We start from the raw sequence: 23,961 nt of genomic DNA, 5'->3' as shown, positions 1-23,961 counted from the left end.
ATTGAACAAGAAAAAAAGAGCCTTTAGGGAGCGAGACAGGGAGTTACTGAGGAGTATACTGAAGCAGCTCAAAGTCAAGATCAGATAGAGCAAGGAGGTGTATAGAAAGAAGCTTGAGAGTAAACAGCAGAGGAACAATATCAGAGATGTGTGGTCAGGAATGAAGAAGATCACAGGCCTCAAGCAGAGGGAGGATCGGATGGATGGAAGTCTGGACAGAGCAAATGAGCTGAACACATTCTTCAACAGGTTCAGTTCAGGAACAAGCTCACCATCCTCCCCTCCTGTTCCCAGCCAAAGAGACATCCCACCCTCCTCTGACCCACAGCTTTCCTGTAACATCTCCACCTCCACCTCAGTCATGGATTCTTCTGCTTCCACTAGTTTGTCTTCGACCCAATAAGGCGATGCTGCTGTCCCCTTTGCCTCCCCCTCCCACTTTTCTGTTTCTAGAAGTCAGGTGAAGAGGCAGTTGGAAAGACTGAACTGGAACAAGGCTGCAGGTCCAGATGGTGTCAGCCCCCGAGTCCTGAAGGCCTGTGCAGAGCAGCTCTTTGGGATTCTGCAACACCTTTTCAACCTTAGCTTGACCCAAGAGAAGGTACCACTGTTGTGGAAGACATCCTGTCTGGTTCCGGTACCAAAGAAAACTCACCCCTCAGACATCAATGACTACAGACCTGTTGCCCTGACATCCCACATCATGAAGGTCCTGGAGAGACTCCTGTTGACCCACCTGTGTAAGCGAACCAGCACATATCAGGACCCCCTGCAGTTTGCTTATCGCCATGGAGTTGGAGTTGAAGACGCTATCATACACCTGCTTCAACAAACCCACTGTCATCTGGACAAAGCAGGCAGCACTGTGAAGATCATGTTCTTTGATTTCTCCAGTGCATTTAACACAATCCAGCCTGATCTGCTTCGTCTGAAACTCCAGAAGACTCAGGTGGAGGCCTCAACAATCACCTGGATTAATGACTACCTGACAAACAGACCACAGTTTGTCAGACTGAAGAATTGTGTGTCTAACCAGGTGATCAGCAGCACAGGAGCACCACAGGGGACTGTACTCTCACCATTCCTTTTCACTCTGTACACTTCAGACTTCCAGTACAAGTCAGACTCCTGTCATCTACAGAAATATTCAGATGACTCTGCAGTTGTCGGGTGTATCAGAGATGGACAAGAAGCTGAGTACAGAGAGCTGGTGGACCGCTTTGTGGCATGGTGTGGGAACAATCATCTCATCTTGAATGTTAACAAAACAAAGGAGATGATTGTAGATTTCAGGAGAAACAAGGTCAGATCAAACCCTGTTTCCATCATGGGAGAAGAAGTGGAGGTGGTTGAGGAATATAAATACCTTGGTGTTCATGTGGACAACAGACTGGACTGGAGACACAACAGTGAAGCCATCTACAAGAAAGGACAGAGCAGACTGTACTTCTTGAGGAAGCTAAGGTCCTTCAAGGTTTGCAACAAGATGTTGCAGATCTTCTACAAGTCTGTTGTTGAGAGCATCATTTCCTCTGGCGTCATCTGTTGGGGCAGCAGCATCAGGACCAGGGACCTAAAAAGACTCAACAACCTGATAAGGAAGGCTGGTTCTGTTCTGGGGACGGCTGTGGAACCTCTGGAGACAATAATGCAAAGAAGGATTTTGCATAAAATCAAGAGAATTACGGACAACCCTGAACATCCTCTCCATGAGACTGTTATCGGAAAACAGAGTCTCTTCAGTCAAAGGCTTCTTCAGTTTGGATGCAAAACGGACCGCCACAGGAAATCTTTCCTGCCCACAGCCATCAGCATCTATAATAACTCTTTGATTTAATTTAGCTACATCAACATTTAATTTCCCTCTGGGATAAATAAAGTATTTTTGAATTGAATTGAATTGAACTACCACCATAAGGCACATTCAGACCAAGCAGGCTCTTTGAGTGTCCCTCAAATGACACCCTGTTGTACCTCTAAGGGCTTTTTTTTCTTCTTTTTTTCGAATGCTGAAGTATCGTAACGACCAGACTGCCGTCGGTAAACGAGCATAAACCCATCATAATTTTATCATTCTGATTCAGTGAACCCTGGGGTTTACTGTTGCTCCATTCCTTTGTTCTAAGTGTTTAAAGGCAAATATTAAAAAGCTGCAGTTTATGTGGCCAGCATCTCAACATCTTACCTTTTCCATTTTTATTTAGTAATAATGGGTTTTGTCATTGCACTACAATGAGAATACAGTTATTTTGTCAGGGTCTGCAACCTTACAGTTATGCCCTTTCGAACCAGTCACTATACTATTGCGTAACATATGAAAGTCTTCTTATTCTTGCATAGCTCCTAACCTGAAGTAGGAGCTAAAAAATATCCAGTAAACGCAGTTCTGTCAACAACAATCGCTTGAAACTCTCGTCTAAAGGCATACTTATACAAGCTGTTTTGAGTATTATGGAAAAAGCTGATTTCCTGAGACTTTACTCACTACGTTAATGCACGGCAGCAAGAAAGAACAGAAGCATCTGCCATGCAATTTAAACAATGTTATCAACCTGATCCATCAGTGCTGACAGTTTCAGTCGTTACTGTGGGAGCATTAGCTATCAGTAGCAATGTTGATGTAATGCAGGTAGAGTCACGTTACCGCCTCTTTCTTTTTTAGGTTGTAGGATAGATGGAAGTGGAATTAAACACAAAAAATGTTTCCAGATTGTCAGAGGACATTTCCACGTGCACGTTTGACATAAATGTCAGATTGTAGTCAGTCAGCAGTTACAGCGACTTCTCATTTTGATCATGAAGTGAAAAAGGATCAAAGAAAAGCCCTCGTTAGCACAAAACGGGCATTTTTTAGTGTTATGTCTTTCTCCACAGAAACATGTTTGTGGATACCTTCATTCTCAAGATGATGATGTTAAACACAAATTATCACAGCCATGTTTGGTACAGAAATGACATAAATATGATGATATGATAATTGGCCAAATCGCTCAAATCCCGCATTACATCCTCCTACAGGTAAGGTGTAAAATGGACCATGTTATTACAATAATTTGTTCTATTTGGAAACTGTGGGCCTACATTTCCCCTTACAGCTTAGGTAAAGAACAGAAAATTATTTGTTTATTTATTGCTGCTAAAGGTGGTTTGACAAGCTACTGAATCATTGGATGTAAATATTTTTTCACACATTTCAACATTTTTGCTTCGTTTTTATCATGTGCTGTTGTTCATTTGAGCTTATATTTACCCGTTTACCCGAAGACCAAATAAGGACCAGATATTTAGTTGCTTTTTTTGCTTTTCGGATATGCAGATCCTTAACAAAAGAGCAACTCCTCTGCTAGACTTCCGCTACAGAATGCGATCACTGTCTCAGTATGAGCAGCATATATACGCTCTTTGTTACACACACACATATTAAAGAGTTTAGTGGGGCAAAAACCAAAATGTGAAGTTGCGGGGATCATATGCTGTGATCTCACCCATTTCATCGTATTAAACAGTGCTCTATGCCATCATCACCAAAACAACAGCATCTTTCAGAAGACAGTGGTTTCATCCCTCCTTTAGTGTTATACAGATTTGTTCTGGCAGAGACACCCTAATAATCCATTTTTACACCAAAAACAAGTATGTTTAAATATTTAGTTTTTTTATGTCGGCACACCCTTTAAAACCAGCTGATTTTAGCCTTTCCCACTGATTAATAGGGGTTTTATCATCTGATAGGGAGAGCGTTACACTGGATCCTGCAGGCTGTGTTTGTGATGATCACGACTGTGAGATAATAAGGCTGGCTTATTACACACGAGGACCCACACAGTGGAACAGAGAATAAGCTTCCAGTTGTCGTGACTACAGGTAGTTTAAAAAAAAAAAGGCAATGAAAGAGACTAATGGATCAGTCTCATCTCTTTTTGTCTGCAGGTTATTACTCTCAGTTTCAGTGCCTATGTGTGAGACATTTTGGTGGATCATGTGGGTTTTTTTGGGAAGAAAATGTGGCAAAATGGCATTTTAGTTGCCCCGAATGCTACATCCTCAGTGACGTGTTCACATGGCATAAGAGAAAACTAATTATTGCGTTAGTCTGATGAAGTTGGACTTTAAAAATATACATTAGCCTGATAGAATCATTCTATATGTATATGCTCCACAAGACTGAAGTGGGCCCAGGTGCCCTGTGTGGGCTCCACAGACCCATCTTTTTGGATCACTTTGGAAAAAAGTGTATATACAGCCAAATTCTGCTCTCATTCACCTTTTTCCACCATTCACATTTTTCTGATTTTCTTTTGTCAGGCGGCTGAATACATCAGAAATTATGACTGAAAATAAGCCCATTAATTAAGTGCATGTGTCAACTCTCAGCAGCTTGAATTAATTCTAGACCGTCACCTTGCTGTAATGAAGTCCCGATTTTTCTAAGCACGGCATCAGCACCACAGCGGTAATCAAAGACCACATCCGTGCAGTGAATTCAGCTACACTTAGATGTGCGATGATCTCCCGCCGATAAAGTTAGAAGCGGCGCTGCACTGTCGCTGTCCATTTTTGACCATTTTTGAAAAGTTTCTTTCACTTTCCCTCTTCACTGTGTCTTCACACAATCAGAGACCCATAAACCAACCTGTACTCCCAATGCTGAATAAAACGACTTCATTTTAAACTTATTTCGATATGATCTACATATCGAAATAAGTTGTAGAAGTTGTAAATAAATAATGAACTACAGCATGTAGTGTTTTGGCACCCTGTGGCTTACCCGGCCTGAATATTAAGGTACTACTTCTTATGATATGTCAGCTTAAACAACATAGCGAGCGATCGTGTGGATCACATGGAGCACCGACCCTTGAATTATCAGCCAGCATTTAAAACTAGCTGTTTGTTTTTGTGCTGCACAGAAAAAAACAACTTTGCTAATCCATAAATAATGTTTCGAGTTGCTTCAAAACACCAACATCAGCATATAGATTACTTTATTTTATGTCCACTATTTGATTTCAGGGCACATTCAGGGACACAGCATGAAGTGGTGTCTTACCTGCTTCATCTCTCGTAAACAAACACACCACATCAGTAGTTGGTGATTTTCCGTCCATTTTCCACTCTTCCTTCCACATACAGTGGGGAAAATAAGTATTTGATACATCGCCGCTTTTGCAAGTTTTCCCACTTACAAAGAATGGAGAGGTCTAATTTTCATCGTAGGTACACTTCAACTGTGAGAGACGGAATCTAAAAAAAAAGAAATCCAGAAAAATCACATTGTATGATTACTAAATAATTGATTTGCACTTTATTGCAGAAAATAAGTATTTGATACAATAGAAAAATATAACTTAATATTTGGTACAGAAACCTTTGTTCACAATTACAGAGGTCAGGCGTTTCCTGTAGTTCTTGACCAGGTTTGCGCATACTGCAGCAGGGATTTTGGCCCACTCTTCCCTACAGATCTTCTCCAGATCTTTCAGGTTTCGGGGCTGTCGCTGGGCAACATGGAGTTTCAACTCCCTCCAAAGATTTTCTACATTACATTACATTACGGTCATTTTGCAGACGCTTTTATCCAAAGCGACTTACAATAAGCGTGTTCCACATCGGTAGGCAAAAGAACTTCAGGTCACAACAAATCATAAGTGCATTTCCTTCCAAAACCAAACGGCTAAGAGCATAACTAGTGCTAGAGTAAGTGCGATAAGTCAGGTACATAGACAAATGGGAAGACAATTTAGAAAACAAAGACAATTTAGGAAACAAATAAGTGCGTAAGGAGCTAGGACGAAACACGTGATGTCCTAAGAGGGCAGATCAGGGTAGTGTTTCCTGAAGAGATGGGTTTGCAGCCTGCGGCGAAAGAGGGGCAGCGACTCAGCTGTCCTGACATCAGTCGGGAATAGAAATAGTTTTCTATTGTGTTCAGGTCTGGAGACTGGCTAGGCCCCTCCAGGACCTTGAAATGTGTGTTTTGGGTCGTCATCCTGGAAGACCCAGCCACGACCCATCTTCAATGCTCTTGAAGCAGGTTGTTGCCCAAAATCTCGCCATACATGGCCCCATCCATCCTCCCCTCAATACGGTGCAGTCGTCCTGTCCCCTTTGCAGAAAAGCACCCCCAAAACATGATGTTTCCAACCCCATGCTTCACGGTTTGGATGGTGTTCATCTCTCTTCTTCCTCCAAACACGGCGAGTGGAGTTTATACCAAAAAGTTCTATTTTGGTCTCATCTGACCGCATGACCTTCTCCCATGCCTCCTCTGGATCATCCAGATGGTCTTAGGCAAACTTGAGACGGGCCTGGACATGTGCTGGCTTGAGCAGGGGGGCCTTGCGGTTGGAGCCTAGACCTAGGCTGTGTTCGAAACCGCATACTTCTCCTACTACTGATACTAACTTTTTGAGTTAGTATGCGAGTTTGAGTAAGCGAGAAGTTCCCGGATGCATACTAGATTCTCTAAAATGTTGGGTATGCATCATGAGGTCACTACTCATACTCAAACTACCCAAGATGCAACATAACGTGACGTCGCCGATCGTCATTTCCTGTCAAAACGGCAGTTTCAAGCTAGCTACAACGAGGGTAGGTTCACTTCCTGTTTTCAAAACAAAAGCACCAATTGTATCGTAATGGCTTTCCCTATGATAAAAGGCAACGGGTATTTTATTTTGTGAAAATAACAGGAAGTGCGTTGCTCACTGCGGCTAGCTTTAGTAGCGCCGAATTCGTGGGAAGAAAATTGTAAATAGCCGGTATTTTGTCAGGTTTTCAACACGTTGGGGATCTAAATGACTACTTTCTGGCCTGAAAATGTTTCAAATGTTGCTAAAGTTTACAAAGTTTAGAGCTTAAGGGAAATCAGCTTCAGGCCGGCTGATTTCGGCTCGGGCAGGAGCGAAATGCATTGTGGGTAAACGCTCTGCATACTGTCTGATCGATCAGTATGCAGTATGGAATTATGCAGTTTGCAAGTATGTAGTATGCGGTTTCGAACACAGCCATAGAGGTTGGAGTCTGATTGATTGTGTGTGTGGACAGGTGTCTTTTATACAGGAAACAAGTTCAAACAGGTGCAATTAATACAGGTAATATGTAGAGGATAGGAGGGCTTCTTAAAGACAAGTAACAAGTCTGTTGGAGCCAGAATTCTTGCTGGTTTGTCGGTGATCAAATACTTATTTTCTGCAATAAAATGCAAATTAATTATTTAATAATCATACAATGGGTAATTTCTGGATTTTTATTTAGATTCTGTCTCTCACAGTTGAAGTGTACCTACGATGAAAATTACAGACCTCTCCATTCTATGTAAGTGGGAAAACTTGCAAAATCGGCGGTGTATCAAATACTTATTTTCCCCACTGTACCAACTCTAACTGGGCCTCTACTCCCTTTCTTTCTGGACTCCTCGAGCCACTCACTGGAGAAAGAGCAAACTAAATTTCATGCCCCAATTGTGTGTGTGTGTGTGTGTGGGGGGGGGGGACGACTGAATTTACATGTTTTCGGGTTAATAGCAGTATCATCATGTTGAAGACTGAATTTTGTTTCTGTCAGGAATGAAAAGGATGTGAAAGAACATCTTGAACCCTTGTGCAGCACCACTAAGGCTCATTTTCACATGTATATGGGTCATGTCTAGTCAGAATATTGCATCAGAATCACAACGGGGCTTAATTAAGTCACATATTCTACCCCTTAAGGTGGTGGCCAAGTCCTAAATGTGACTGCATCGTCTTGAATGAGGCCTCTGTGTTTTTTTTAAAAGAGATCCTTGGGTGCTTTGTATGCACTGTGTGTATGTGTGTGTGTGTGTGTGTGTGTGTGTGTGTGTGTGTGTCTACTCAAAAGAAGCGAAAGAGGTACGGGTGATTGTGAAACACCCCCCCCCTGCTTGATCTGTTTCCATGGTGAAGTTGAGAGTCCTCTCAAGAAGCAGCTCCATCCCATAATAAGGAATGTTGGGCACATGGTTTGACAAGGCAGCGATGATGAGGATGATGGGCCCCGCTTTCCCTGCAGCTGAAACGGGGGTTTTGGTGAGAGAAGTGGGATTAGAGTGGTAAGAGGGTAGTTAACGCACATGGAATCCTATTTTTTCCTGTTCTATTTCAACGCACAACAACGTGATTTAAACTTTTCAGTTCTGTTAAGACAATTTTTTTTTTTCTAACAGAAGTTCTGTATGTAATTTAACAGGCAAACCAAAGGTCAAGCCGGAAAATGTCACAAGAAGGATAAAGGGCAAGAATTAGTGCCAGAAATATTAGCACAGAAGACGTTACATTCAAAGGAATTCTCTGAAAATGAGTTTTTGTAAGTGGCTTAAAAAATGTGGAGCGATCCTGATGGCCTTCTCAGAGTAAATGCTTTTCCTTGTAGCCTGCTGTCTGGCAGATGGAGCCCTGTCTTGTTCACACTTTAAAAGAGCTGCATTATGTATGTTTCATCATTTCTCTCACACTCATGCCGCTCAATCCCTCCTTTTTTTTGCCTCCTCTCTTATTTCTGACCCTCAGTCCCCCTCTCTCTGTTTGTTTCCATCTTAGATGATGGGACATTTTGTACTCAGCTCCATGGAAACGGCTCTCTGTGGACAACACAGTGTCTCCAGTGATACTCTAGTTTGAACAGTTTACAAAAAAGACTGACTAGATAGCATAATAGCATGGAGAGTGTTAAAAGATTACAAGCAAACAATGATAACAGAATAGAAGAAACAGCCATGCCCATGACTGTGATGCAAAGTTCTAAATGCTCTGCTGGCATAAAGAATCCTAATAGAGATAAATCATATTTACACAGATGCCGTTCATCAGGTTGTTTTTATTTTTATTTTTATTTCTGAGCCACATTGTCTGCACATTAAAACGTATAACCACAGCCCTCAATGATGCCCTCTGGGAGGGCTTTCTCTTGTTCACAGCATGCAACACATATGCCTGAGACAGCAAACATAATGATACCTTGTTGTATTAAAACAGACATTTTTGAAAGTGGTGTTTGTGCACAACCAATGGACATTTGATTTTGCTTTTATCGCTCCTGTAAGTCTTATTTAGAGTTAAATCACCGGGGCTGGTTGGGTTTTCTTTATTCATGTGGATGCGTTATTCAAATTCAGTAAGTGAGTTATATTTTTGTCATGTTTACTATGCATTTTAGTCAAAAACTATTACTTGAAATTTGACATTTTTAAGACAGTTCAGGTGTTTCAGGCGCTGCTACCATTTTAAAAGTATTGTTTTAACACTGGTATCAGGGAAAAACAAATTAAATTAAACCAACCTTACTCCGAAAGTATCAGTTTGATACAGTCATTTCAATAATATTGCTAGTTACTTTATGCGTATTCATCAAAATTTTAAGGTGGATGCTTTAATGGCGAAGCATTGGAATAGTAGATTTAGCTTTGTGGGGAGCTCAGAATCGGGTCCTATCGAGGGAGTTTCTGAAGGTATTCCATGATTCCAAAGTTTGGAGTGATATCCATGTTGGTTCAAGATCATCAACTTTGTTTGGAGCAGAGATCCCCCCAAACCAGCACTGATCCACCCCATGCTTCATGGTGAGGATGGCACACTGAGGAATCATGCTTTAATCTATGAGGAACAAATGCAAACAACAGTTTGAAGCAGAGATCCCGAACTTTGAGTCGCCTGTCCGTAAGACTCTGTTCCAGCCATCCACACTCCAGTGTAGACGATCCTCAGCACACTTTAGTTTCTTCTTCTCGTTTTGGAGGCATAAGAGTTGTTTGTTTCTGGAGACTGTCATGTCTGCCCGCTTTCTTCACCTGCACATACTGAAATTTTGAGGTTTTATTTTGGTTGAAAGCTCCTTCTTTGTCTTCGCTGCTTTGAAAGGCTGTGTGAAAATCTGGCAGAGGTCGCACTTTTTACATGGAAAAAAAAGCATCACAGCTGTACTGTCTGCCGACATTGGCCCTTTTGAAGCTGTGCAATCACTTCCTGACTTACAATAACTGTTAGACTTCAAAAGTTGCCCGAGAGCCAACGGTTAAGGTGATTGGTTTGAGGAGTCTTATGTGATTCAGTCTTCCTTGACACTCTTTGACCTGCATGTCAGTGTTCAGGTCTACTGTATTACTGTCTGCATAAATCCCTTACCCTCAGATTATTTTCACATGTCTCTGAAATTGTACAATCACTCACTGATTATTGGAAATTTCATTAGTTAGAAAATATATAAAGTAGAAAGATTATGTGGCTGGAGCTGTTTATTATCTCAAATAATTAGGGCTGGACGAGTTAATTCGCTATTATCGCGTTAACTTGTTAATTATTTAACGCAGATAAATATTTTATCGCGCATTAACGCAGGTTTTATTTAAATTAAATTAAAATTAAAAAAAAAAGATAATTTTGTGCCTTTAATGGATAGGAAAGTTCAGAGAGACAGGAAGCAGGGGGCAGAGAGAGGGGGAACAACATGCAGCACAGGGCCGTCTGATGCGGGACTCGAACCGGGGCCAGCTGCAGCGAGGACTATAGCCTCTTGTCTGCTGTATCCACTACACCACAAACCACCCGTTTTATTATTTATTTTATTTTGTAAAAGTCTGTCGCTCACAGGCTTTTATTTTGTAAAAGTCTGTTTCTCACAGGCTTTTATTTTGTAAAAGTCTGCTGCTGTCTGCTGTGGAACAGGAAAAGAAAGTAATCGGCGGATCCACCAAACATGGAGAAGGGTACGGAACTTTTACTCGGCCATTTTCATTTTAAAGTTCTTCCAGACGGCGGAGTCGACAGAACCAAAGTCATCTGTAAACACTGCCAAGTTGAACTGTCTTCTCAGCGTAGTAGTTCCAGTCTAAAATATCACTTAAAGGCAAAACACACAACTGATAGCAGCAAGTCATTCAAGGAAACAGACAGTGGAGCGAGGCTTCTACATAAAAACTACAGAAAGATGCTGATGTTAAAAGTGTGTTTGCACAGCAAATGTTATGGCACTTTCATTCATATGGCAGCACATTTAAAATAAAACTAAATGCTAAAAGCTATACACTACTTTTGGATTCATTTTTGGATTTTGCGTACAAATGCGATTAATCGTGATTAATCAGGGAAATCATGTGATTAATTAGATTAAACATTTTAATCGTTGCCCAGCCCTACAAATAATATGAATGCTAGGATTACAAACAAAAGTGAAGAATTCCATGTCATTGCTGCTCAGTGAAATTGTAGCTCTACCAGGCGTCTGGGTTGTCTCACCTGTGAGAATACACGTCTGTTTTCTAGTTAAATTCTCATTTTGTCTCTCAGATGCTCCAGACGGTGAAGGGAAGGCCTCAGATCGCTCAGCACCCGTTGGGGACGAACTGGATATCTTTGGACCGATGGTGTCCAACCCTCTTCCCCCCAGCAACACACAGCAAGCTCAGGTGGGAAACACACACACACTGTCTCTCATTCTTTCTCTCTCTGTGACTTTCATCAGCTGCTTATCACCTCAGGCAGGCTGCAGTCGAGGGAATCTGCAGAGACTGTCCTGATGAAAACACACACACACACACAGGCACACTCATAAAGACACCATCTCTTCTGTACATGTTGACACACACTCTCTGAGGATCACATCAAAGCAAGACTGTCCTAGACTTGCTTTCATTGAATTCATCTGACCAGTGTCCTTCAAAAGAGAGAGAGCCCTTACCCGTGAATTACTACAATGAAGGGAGCAGCAGGGAGTGAAGGGTAACAAGCACAGTGTGTGTGGTTGTCATAAATTTAGTTTAAGATAAGCGGTCTAAAATGTAGACGATATATATATTTGACTTTTTTTTTACATGTTGTTTATGTGAAGGGGTACTGCAACCTAAACACAGCTAAGTTGAAAAGAAAGTATGATTAGATGGAGTGAAAGGGTGGGAGTTTCTATGACAGCGATGTTCATTTTAAAGAGCATTTCTCTAATCTGAATTATACCTTAAACTATGATAAAGATAACAAAATCAGTGTCAGCTGAAAACTTTGGTCGCTGATCCTGATTTTGTAGCGTTGGAATTTTCAACAACTGCAGGCAAGTAAAAGAATTTCATAAGAATTGGTAATTACTCCTTGGTTTATGTGGACTTTAGGCATTAGTGGTACAGGGTCTCCGCGGGTCCTTAAAAAGTATTAAAAAGTCTCAAATAAAAAATACTTTTTTTAAGGACTTAAAATGTCTTAAATTTAGCCGATTTTCGAAGAGTGGCATTAAATTTAATCTGGGCGAAATGAAAGAAAGATATGTCTGGAGAGACGATTTTCTATCGCTCTGTGCACATTATGGCGACCGCTGACGTTTTGTGTGCTCCAGTACTTCCGGTGAAAACTTCCGGTGATTTGACAGCTAGCGTGTCAGGTTAGGGCCAGTGGCCGTAAACAAAGGTTAACTTATAGCCGAGAAGAAAGATAATAATATAACGTAGCTAAAAAGACTAGCTTTCTTCAGTAGCCTAATGCTTACCGATTTAGCAAGCCTAGCAGCCTAGTTGCTAATGCTAGCCGCAGTAACGTTACCAAACATACCTGACGTCAAGGTGTTGTCCGAGCAGGGGCAAGATTATGGGGCTGGCAGAGATAACTTCATAATGGGTGAGTGCAGGTTTCATTCACTTGTTTTCATTCTTTCACAGGAATGATTCACTTCATTGGTTTATCCGATTGCTGGCCGCCGAGCCATTATGTGTCTGGGTTTGTGTGGGTTACTGATCATGGTTGTTAGCAGTCGATAGTCAGGTTGTATGATGTGTGTGAGAGTGTGTATTTTTTCTATGGGTAGGCTACGTGCCATTGACTTTATGAGCGGTGTCTGCTCATTTTTTATTTATTTGATTAGATTGGAGATACTTTATTAATCCCGAAGGAAATTTGATTTTGTCGTGTGGTTTATGCTGCAAAGTCACTGCCCATATATGGACAGCTGACTATTGCATAAACCAGTCTGTGCTTCACGTGAGTTGTCCAAAGTTCTGGTTTAAGTTAACTTGGGTAGTAAAATCGTTTTGCTAGTTGTAAAAGCACAGTAGACACAACTCGAAAATTAGCTTCAATTATGGATTTATTATGCTCAGAGCCTCAGACAAACAGACAGACAAATGGCAGCGAAAACACACTCTTTCGCAGAGGTGTGACAATTGGGCACGATTGTCCTGTAGTGTGTGGTGTTCCCTTGTGCGTTCAAATCTTATGCGATCGTTTTGACACACTGATTCAGTATCACTGAAGCACACATTTCAGACTGGACTTTTTTTCAACACCGAACAGCCTAGAGTGTAGTTTTTATATATATTTTTGCCGTGGTAATGGTCTTAATTTTTATTCTTAGAGGTCTTAAAAAGGTCTTAAAAGTCATTAAATTTGTTGATTAAAAAATGTGCGGATACCCTGGTGGTAGTACTAATTAATTTGATTGTTTGATGAAATAAAACTAATTAACAAAATAACAAGTTATATAGCACTGCACATCCTCTACTCAACATATTGATTAAACAGTGGAGTGTCCTCAGCCAGAGGCTTCTTCAGGTTCACTGCAAGAAGCCTCTGCTTACTACCTACTTATATTTTTTAGATTAATATTTTTGTACTGCAACAATAAAATGACTTCTTGCGGATCGTTAAAGTACAACTCTATATCTGAAAAGGTTGGAATACTTTGTAAGATTTGAGTATATATTGACATTTTACTACTTTTCTGCTTTAATTTGATGAAGTGTGCAAAGTTAATCTAGAGGTACCCAAAATGAAGAATTCAATCTCAAGAAATGATTGTGTGATGTCTACTTTAACTGAATTTAACTTGAATTGAAAATGTAGCACCTTAAATATACACGACAAAGCTGATAGCCTTACAGCCTTTTCAGACAGCTAGCTTGCCAGTAAATCATTGTGGATAACTGCTAGCAATGAGTCTCTGGATTTTTTGTATTTTCCTTAACTTTGAAGCACATTATGTTGCACAGTAATTGTTTTGCCTCAATTATTTTTCATTCTGTAGTAGTTTCAGAATCTCTGATATTCAGGGAAATAAAAGCAGCTGTCTCTCTGTGAAGCTAGCTTTATCTTGTTAGCTAGAGTGCATTGCTAACGAAAATTATGTGTACCATGAGTGACTAGCTAATTAGCTTGTTACTTGAGCTACATGATCATTCACACCTCTTCAGCTTCATTCAAATGTCATTTGCAGGTAGCTGGTATGACTGAATGAATACCTAATGATGTAAAGCATATTTGAAATAGTGCTATCATTTACATTGTGAGCTAGGTAAAGTAACTTTAAAGATGTTTTTCTTCCAGTTCATTTGGAAGTGGATTAGTCTCAGACTGGTTTGCCACAAGTCACCTTTTTCCACTAGCAGATCAAAACAACAAAAATGTGATAAAATGTGCAAGTTTCGAATCGCAGTTAAAACATGAGATGGAAAATTTAGCTGAAAATGAGATATTTATGAGCTCTGGTCATGTAGCCCCGGTGAGATCGTTTTGAATAGTTCTGAGAAAAGAATGAAGGTGCGGAGGAGGATTGAGGAAAAAACGATAGAAGAACAGAGCAGAGACAAAGTTGCATGACTCGAATAAAAAAAAATCTGATGTCACATGTGATGGCTTTCGTTTTTAGGTCGACAAAGACAGAGCAGGAGTTTCTTCAGAATGAAAACAGAGAAGAATAGGAAAAAAGATCATGATTTTATCTTCATTTTCAAGAGATTTGTCCTAATTTTTCCTCCCTTCCCCTTTCTGTCGATCTGCAACGGATTTTTGAAGAGCTTGTTGAATTAAACATTTTCATGGAGCAAATTTGCATTTTCCAATGCTGTTGTGGTCCCTGAAGTATGACTTTTGACCCGCAGTTTCACTGTAAATGAGGACTCAAACTGCCAGTCAGACCCACAGGCGAATACACTCACAACGAGTAAATGCTACACTTAAAAACCTACACACATTTAGAAGATGCCTAAACATACAATTGCACACTGCAAGTGTCAATACAGCCAAAAAAAAATAGAAAAAAAAACATAATTTAGCCCCTACGGACGTATCGTGGATTCCTCATTTTCGGACCCTATGAATATAAAAAACATGTACACACACATCTCTGGCCCTCTTAGAATGAGACCAGGCAGCGGTACCTGGGAGACCCGAGCATGAAGAACAATTAAGGGCTGCAGTAACTGCGAGCTCCCCATTTGGCACCACCAGCCTCCCGCTTGCCCTCTAATCTCCCCTCCATGCTCACCTCTGTGTGACTCCAGCTCCTGCAGCTCTGCCGCACACCTTGGCTAATTTCCATTTATCCATTTATCCATTACCTCTATATTGTCCTCCTAAATCCCTTTCCTGTCTTCTCAGTGAAGGTCTGTATGTGGGTGAAGCATCGTGACACCTTTTGGACAAAGAGACGGAAGAATGTCTGAGATCAAACACTAAATGAACTCAACAGTCCCTGAGTAACCCGTCTTTTTGTGAAGCTGTGTTGCACTTTAGAAGCTGTTTGGTGTTTATAACAGTTTTGAACATATGATACAATAATTCTTGAAATCCACATTCAATAAATATAGTTCTAAAGTGTTAACGAACACAAGCTGTGACCATTATTCGCAGCCAGTTTTGTTAATGGCAGCATGGATATGAAAGCTTCTCTTTTTTTTTTTCTTTCATCTGGCAAATCATATAAGATTGATCACTTTTCGCATATTGGACTTTCCAGTTCTGTTCCCTTTCCAGTTTGCATTGTCAAGATGAATTGGAATTGAACATTAATTGAATCTGAGAACTGTTAAAAAGTAAAAAAGGCCTGCCGTGCTGTTAGCAGTGTGTTTATTTACTCTACTGTAAAGCAGCAAGAGCTGTTTAGTGTTAAAGCTTACTTCAGGAAAAGTGCTGCTGATCGTAAAACTGACGTAATGCGTCCCAAGATTCAAGATTCAAGATTTATAGTCATCTGTACAGAGAGACACTGGGTCATACTGTACATTGAAATTCTTGGTGACGAGGCGTCCCAGATGTTACGTATGTATTAGATTCAATTTATGCATTCTGTTTCTGCTAGTTTGTGCCTGTATTACGTCAATTTTATCTGAATATCAAACAATAGGTGACCCATCTAGTAGCCGGGCGCCCACTGAAGTTTCCCTCCGAGTCTCACATTTTTATCTGGTAAAGTGAACGAGTATTCCTAAACTCACTTACGTAAAAGTGCAACAATACAACTTTTTACGTTGAAGCAGCTTTAGATCAAGTTACCTTTTTCTACTCTGCAGTACTAGACGCTTTTTAATCCTAAACACCTGAAGAGTTCTCACTTAGCCAACTTTAGCCTTTTTTAGCCCTCAAAAGCCAAAAAAAAAAATAAGTCGTCTGGGACAGATGCTTCCTACTTTGCAAGTTTAGATGGAAAAACGAGTGGGTGTCACAGCGAGAAGGTGCTCTTCTTTGAAATGAAAGATGCCCATGGACACTTCTAACAGTAAAATGTAAAATGCAGCGAGTACTGAGTTGTTAAGCATGGTAAGCTTGACAACGGTAACCAACAAGGGAAGCAAAATTGCATCTTTTATAAAAGATGTCCATCCATTGACTTCTTATTCATTCATTCATTAATTCCCACCCAATGTTCCTTTTTTTTCCGTTCAAGAATTTTCACTTAAACGCAGAATAGACAAGAAATAGATGAGAAACTGTGTCTCAAGAAGAATTCTGCACCGTTCACCGCAGTTCAGGAAACACTATTTTCATTCGAAATGAATGCCTCTACACCGCAATGGCTGCAGAATTTCAAAAATAGCAAATAAATCCACAAAAGCCACATTTGTGTGATCATTTTTAACGGCTGTTATTCTCTTTGTCGTAATAGCCAAAGCATCATTCGAGCACTGTGACCACATGTGACATTCATAATTTGCGAGTGATCTGTGAGTCAGTAAGTTTCACACGTGATGTGCAACTTTTTACTGTTTCTTCTCAGTGGATTTTCTGCCCCCGTCGTTATGTTCGACCCTCACAACTTGCGTGACATGGGGACAACTTGCTCCTTGTTTTTTTTCTTCTCCCCGATACGCTCCATTATTCCCTCTGTATGTCTTTCTGTGACCCATGTGTTTCCATTTTCTTTCTCCACAGGCATTCAACGTTGATTCTTTCACATGAATGCATTTTCCTCTTCTCCTTGTTATCCGTTAGAAGTCCTCTTCCTCCCCTCTATAACACTCCTTGCCTTCGCGTCCTATTTTGATCATTAATCAAATCTGGAATATTTAATAACTATATTAGATATTATAATAACTATATAATGAATATGTAATAAGAATCTACACAAAAAAGGATGACATGTCACATGATCACCTCTGAGTATTAGTGTGGCACCATTCATATTTTGACTCATACCTTAGTTGACTAAATGGACTTTTATCCAAGCTGAAATTAGGCACCGACTCTCAGTTTTCGGTGCATTAAATTGTATAATGATAAAAAATATCATTTAATTAATACAATTTCCAATGCAATGATAGAAAATTCAGCAAAATGAACCAGAATGTGTGTATTCCAATACATGAAAACAAGAGAAAAATACAAACTTCCCCGGACCGTAAGTGGCTGTGAGAGTATAGATTTCTGAGTTCACCAGGTTCATTGAAGTTGGTTCTTCAGTCCTTCATCTGATCTTTTCAAGGCGACATGAATACGCAATCGATGTTTGAGTTTTACAGGTGTAGATAGAGTGCAGGAGGTGTGCTGGGACTGCAGGATAAGTGCTCTGAGGAGGCCGTTTCTGTGCAGCACATTCAGCTGTGCCTGTCTGGGTGAGTGACGTGTGAGCGGCTTCGGCAGGAGGGTGTTTGCAGCTCCAAAAATAGAAAATCAATTTGCACTGGGGAAAGGTTTTTTTTTTTCGTTGTGGCAGGGTGCTACTAATCAATGAATGCATGGGAACCACTGCATTGTCCTGACTTTGTTGGACCCAAAACCTGCTGCTAATAGAGACTGCAGGTGATTGTTTCATGCTTGATAAGACTCCAGCCATTCACTAGCAAGTTTCTACAGAGGAGAATACCTCGTTTCAGCATCATTTTGTCGATTGGCATGAATTGAAACCAGGGATACAGCTGTACAGGGGCACAGGTCCCCAGCCAGCATGAACCTCAACAGGTTTGACAGAGCTATCTAAGAAATCTAAGAAAATAATTTTTTTTTTTTGAGTTCAGCCATTTAGCTTTTCAATTTCTCCTTCTGTGGCACATCAAACATAATCAAGTACGCCTTTTACAAGAGGCAATATTACTGAAAAACACAGTGTGCACAGTATTACAATTTTTAACAGATACAAAATAATGAACAATATGTCAGTCCAGGTGCTGAACATTTTTAATCTCACTGTGGCACAGTCAATAAATACTTCTACGAGAGGGAATATTGCAAAATAAAAAATAAAAATCTTAAATTAAGAGTACCTGATATGGTCTGATAAGTTATTCCCCTGATTGAGTAGCCTTTTAAACTACCCTAACCACATTTAGCCCATTTATAATGCCTAAGATGGTTTAGTAAATAGGCTATAATAGGCAGAATAGGATATTGTCTCGCCATGGAACCAGACACTGTTTAAGCCTAAATGCAAACGTTGTGTATTTGGCGTTAGAAATTACAGTGGCCTATAGGTAGGCGTGGGTGTCGACACTTCATGGTCAGCTCTCCATGTTGCTTCTGACTCTCCTCTGTAAGAATTTCCTTATGTCCATGACCACGATGACGGCAATCCATCAATGTGTAGTGGTTCATATAGCCTACTACGCATCCATTGGTAAAATGTGTGGGCTACTATCCACTGATGAAAGACGTGCGGCAGGATTTTGCCTTCCATCTCTGATTTTACGCTACACGTCACACACGGTCCATTCGCTGAACATGCACAGACGCACCCAAAGCCTGCGATTACAACCTCTCCACTTCACTCTTTGGTAGACCCATGCAGCATTGGCTAAAGTCTGTTAGGGGGTTGAAATGGGGAAAATCGTCCCTATGTTATTCTTCCTTGGCACATCGGTCCATCTGAAGTGTAGTCTGAACAGGGGCACTGGTAAAAAGTGCCTGCATCTATGTGGTTCTAAATGGTAAATCAAAAGGTTTTCATTTTTGATAATTAAAAGTGTATCTTATTGAATATGATTTAATCAGATCTATATTTAGTTTCTTGTTATTTGCTGGTGAACAACGTGTAGACTCTGTAACAGTGAAATGAGCAATGAACAGGACAAAAATGCCAAAAGGGTTGCAGTTGGTGAGTTGAGTCAGTTTATTCCCCTAACATGAGTACCAGTGAAGTCTTCTTTTTGATGGGACTCATTTCGCCTCGCACAAGAGTCCTAACGACGCTTTCTGCCGGGCCCATTTGTTTCTCCCTCCCCTGCAGTGAGAAGGATTCGGTGGCTCTCCACCGCACAGAGTGGCAGCTTTTCTGCAGCCTCCCCTTGTTAGACAGCACCCAGAGAGAGGGCAATGTGTTCTTCTGTGAGCTCAAACGCTCCAGCTTTCAACCATGTTCATCAGTTAACGCTTACAGTAAAGGTGTACAACAAGATGACATCCTTCATAGACCAGAAATGCCATCAGTCACATATCAAAAAAGGGAAAATGCAGCATTTTTCATGGGACGGCAGACAAACAATATTTCAGCATGCATTTTTTATATAAATTCAGTTAAAAACGGATTGTGTGATGTGTGGAAGGTTACGTTACATTAACAGTTTTTCTGTGTAACGACTACTATTTATTTGTTCAGTTATTTATAAGGCTGGGCAACGATTTTTTTAACAATTTTTAATCTAATTAATCACATGATTTCCCTGATTAATCACGATTAATCGCATTTGTACGCAGAATCCAAAAATGAATCCAAAAGTAGTGTATAGCTTTTAGCATTTAGCTTTATTTTAAATGTGCTGCCATATGAATGAAAGTGCCATAACATTTGTTGTGCAAACACACTTTTAACATCAGCATCTTTCTGTAGTTTTTATGTAGAAGCCTCGCTCCACTGTCTGTTTCCTTGAATGACTTGCTGCTATCAGTTGTGTGTTTTGCCTTTAAGTGATATTTTAGACTGGAACTACTACGCTGAGAAGACAATTCAACTTGGCAGTGTTTACAGATGACTTTGGTTCTGTCGACTCCGCCGTCTGGAAGAACTTTAAAATGAAAATGGCCGAGTTCCGTACCCTTCTCCATGTTTGGTGGATCCGCCGACTACTTTCTTTTCCTGTCTCTCTGAACTTTCCTATCCATTTTTGTTTGTTTTTTAAATAAAAAAAAACCAAACATGCGTTAATAAGCGATAAAATATTTATCAGCGTTAAATAATCAATGCGTTAACGCGATAATAACGAGTTAACTCGCCCAGCCCTAATTATTTAAGTCCTTTTTTGTCCTTGAATGGATGTATTCTCAGATGAAATATATAATTTACGTGATCCAGTCAGGGTGGTGTTTGTGTTAGAGGCTGAAACACACGAGTTATCTAGTTGGCATAGATTATCACCGCAGAAGAAGAGGAGGAGAATTGTAACCCGATACTTGATGGACTGTAAGCTCAACAGTTTGTGTGCAGCAGCAGACGGGCAGCTCCCACACAGCCTGTAGCAGCACTGTCCATCTTCATCACTGTGTTATTTGAATGTCAAACAGTGCGTTTTGTTTCCATCACCGTTCTTTTTTTAGAAAATGGATTTCAGAACAGCTCTCCCCCCCTGGAGCTCCTCGTTTCACCCCTTCAGTATTAACACGCGGGCCACAGTCGAATCCAGCTCTTCACGTGTCGCATTTAAATATAATCAGAACTTGTATTTTGTCTGAACTTTTTCCAGTTCTGTGTTCCTGGCTGACATTTCCTGCAACATTTAAAAGAAAAGGCCTCACAGTTAGCTCACAGTGTGTGCTTGATAATTGCCTTTGCCTCTGTGTGAAGGTTAGCTTGTAATTGACTCCCTCTGTTTGTCTGTAACCAACCGGTTTGTCAAACTAATGGCCTTTACATGCTCCTGCTGCAGAGAGAGGAAGAAACGCATCGGAATTTGATGACCTGGTGGCTTGTCCTGTCTCACCTGATATAAAACGTAATGGAGGCATAGATTCAGGCTCCACTCTCAAATCAGCCATTTGATTTGATTTGATGGAGCGGTTCACAAATATATATATATGGATATATAAGGAGGGCTGAGTTTTGGATTCAACAGGTGGACATTGCTTTACAGCTGTGATTAGCTTGGTGCGTGAAGAAAGAAGAAGCTGGCACCCCCCCTAATTCCGGCAGTTATTAACAGGCGCTGGGGAACACTTTCCTGTTTGTGCACGCGTCAATTATAGAAATACGATTACAGCCTTGTAGGAGGGGGAGGATTTGTGTTATCCACAGCATTCCTCTTTCTGCTTCTTCCCTGTTTTACACACAGAAACACACACTTTCTCTCTACGAGTTGAGGATATGCATTCGATTTATTAAATGGGTTTACCAAGAATACGGAGGGAGTGTGGAACAAGAGAAAAGATCTCTTGGCGTCCTTCCACTTTTCCGTATTCATTTTGAATGCCTCTTCGTTGAAAAATCAGAAATAAGCCAAGTGATTTCTCATCGTTTTGGGAGTATAATGTCAAGAAAAATTTTGAGTTTTTCTCAAATGAAAACAAAACGGGTTATTGCGGATTTTCTGAATATCACGATCACTCTCACAACTCTTGGATTCTAATCTTTTCTTCACTGCCATGTAAAGAGCTGTACTAAGATCCGTAAGAAATGAGCTGCTGGTGTCGCTGTCAGACGAAACTGAAATCATTGTCTGTGGCCCACAGAAACAAAGAGAAAGTGTTCTCAGTCACCTTGAAATCTCGGGGTAATATTGGACTCAGACCTGAACTTTAACAGCCACATTAAATCGGTAACATCAGCAGCTTTTTACCATCTAAAAAACATTGTAGATCAAAGTACAAAGTACATCTCTGACATGTTAGAGCCATATGAACCAACTCGGGCTCTGAGAACCTCAGGGAGGGGTCTCCTGCTGGGGCCCAGAGTCAGGACTAAACAAGGTGAGGCTGCGTTTCAGTTTTATGCTCCTAAAATCTGGAACAGTCTTCCAGAAGATGTGAGACAGGCCTCAGCTCTGACAATGTTTAAATCCAGGCTGAAAACAGTTCTGTTTAGCTGTGCATATGACACCTGAAAGTATTTTATCTGCACTCTTCACTTTTAAATTAATTAATTAATGATTATTTTTTATGTTTCTTTCTTTTTTTTTCTTTTTTTTTGGATGATTTTATTGCCTTCTTGTGATTTTATGTAGCTGTGAAGCACTTTGAATTGCCTTGTGTATGAATTGTGCTCTATAAATAAAATTGCCTTGCCTATATACTACTCACAGTGCAATATTACTGCAGGTTTTGGTTTTGAAAAACTACATTGATATTTGCTAATTCAGTGCATTCAGACATTGATGGTAGTTGTAGGGGTGTAAAATTATTGACAAAATCTCACAATTCTGCACTAAACAGGTGATATTTATCATTCTGAAACGGATTCTTTACACAAAAAGTTTCAGGTTTAGAGAGTCAGAGAGACTAAATCTTCTCTGCAGGAAATTTGGCTTTGAACAAAAACATTGTTGTTTCTTTTTTTTTATCCTTAACTCATGGCATTTCCCAAATCGCTAACCCTTTTAAAGCATATTCTCATTTGTGTTCCTGAAACAGATTATTAGCAGCAATGTACTGGTGTAAAAATAAATCCAAAGTCTGAGGGGTATACAAAAAAAAAGAGGAAAGTTTAACGTTCCCAGGCTTTCTTTGTGTTCGCCGGCTTAACAATTCAACTCACTTGAGGCTTCGTCTAGGTATGTCTCGCTGCTTGTCTTTCATTTGTAACCGCGTTGTATCTCCTTGTCAGTGTTTTTGATAGATTTTAAGGCCCTCAATGAATATAGATATTGTACAAGGGTGTATGTAACTAACTTGGCTTAACTTAACTTTTTAAAATTACCAGCTGTGACAATGGCAGAACCACAATGGGGTTGGTGGCTACCCAACATGTCTTCTTTTGAGTTAAGGCTGAGTTATACTTCTTTTAACTGCCCTTGCGCTTGGGTCTTGCGCTTGTGTTAATGGCTCGAGACGTTTATGCTTCATTCAGCTTTGCCGGCGCTTGCGTGTGCTGCGTGGCGATTCACCGCCAGGACACTAGGTGAAGTAGCGGGTTTTTTCAATGACAAGCCTACTACGATGAAAGGAAATTCACCGCCAGGACCTCTTCGAGTGGATTCATCATAGACATAATATATCCTCGATAGAGATATGAAACATGGTCGATATACTTTTCCACAGGTTCCATTCGTCCATCTTTTACAGACAACATGAACAGCCAATGAGAACGAGAGTTGCACCGCGCTGAACCAATCACGTGGCTGGAATAGGGCCATGCTAGCAGCTAGCCGGCTGGACTAAATAGTGGCTTGTGCTCGCGTCCAGAGTGGCTACTCTATAGCTCTGCTCGGGTCTGGCGTCTTGCGTGAAGTTTAGAAAATTGAGGTGACACACGCAAGCAAGAGCTACTGTTGCCACGAATGGGAACTCATCATGCCACAGATGCAAGACCTTTCAATTGATGAAGAGGCCAGTGTACCAGCTTCTGTCTGCATCACAAATCATAAAGACTTCCCCTCAATCCTGAATGCTGGACCTTTTTGCACATTCCCAAAATTAACTGGAAGAAGCGACCCAGGCCAGCTCTCCACCTCCGTTGGCATTACTGGGCGCTTCGAACAAGTGCGCCACCATTTGTCGGTCACCCTGTCTCTCACAGCTGTGGCTCCAGCTTCAGCTGGGACCACTTCTCTGTCCCTCCTCTCTCTCTCTGCCCGTTCTAACTCCATCTGATGAAGTTCGGCATCTGTATATTCTGGTT

At 40.7% G+C, this 23,961-nt stretch overlaps 1 protein-coding gene across 6 annotated transcripts in view; it reads left to right on the top strand.

Moving 5' to 3' along the window:
• The window catches only part of smap1 (small ArfGAP 1), a 159,970-nt gene that overhangs the window by 106,761 nt on the left and 29,248 nt on the right, over positions 1 to 23,961 (top strand). For all 6 annotated transcript variants that reach the window (XM_075474616.1, XM_075474613.1, XM_075474615.1 and 3 more), the window contains one exon: positions 11,301 to 11,419. In XM_075474616.1, the coding sequence (XP_075330731.1) occupies positions 11,301 to 11,419 (119 nt within the window). The remainder of the gene's footprint in view (positions 1 to 11,300; positions 11,420 to 23,961) is intronic.

This window comes from Odontesthes bonariensis, chromosome 2 (assembly GCF_027942865.1).
Source record: "Odontesthes bonariensis isolate fOdoBon6 chromosome 2, fOdoBon6.hap1, whole genome shotgun sequence".
In the NCBI taxonomy this organism is placed as follows: domain Eukaryota; kingdom Metazoa; phylum Chordata; class Actinopteri; order Atheriniformes; family Atherinopsidae; genus Odontesthes; species Odontesthes bonariensis.
Note: the sequence above shows the minus strand (reverse complement) of the source record. Positions and strands in the feature narration are given on the sequence as shown.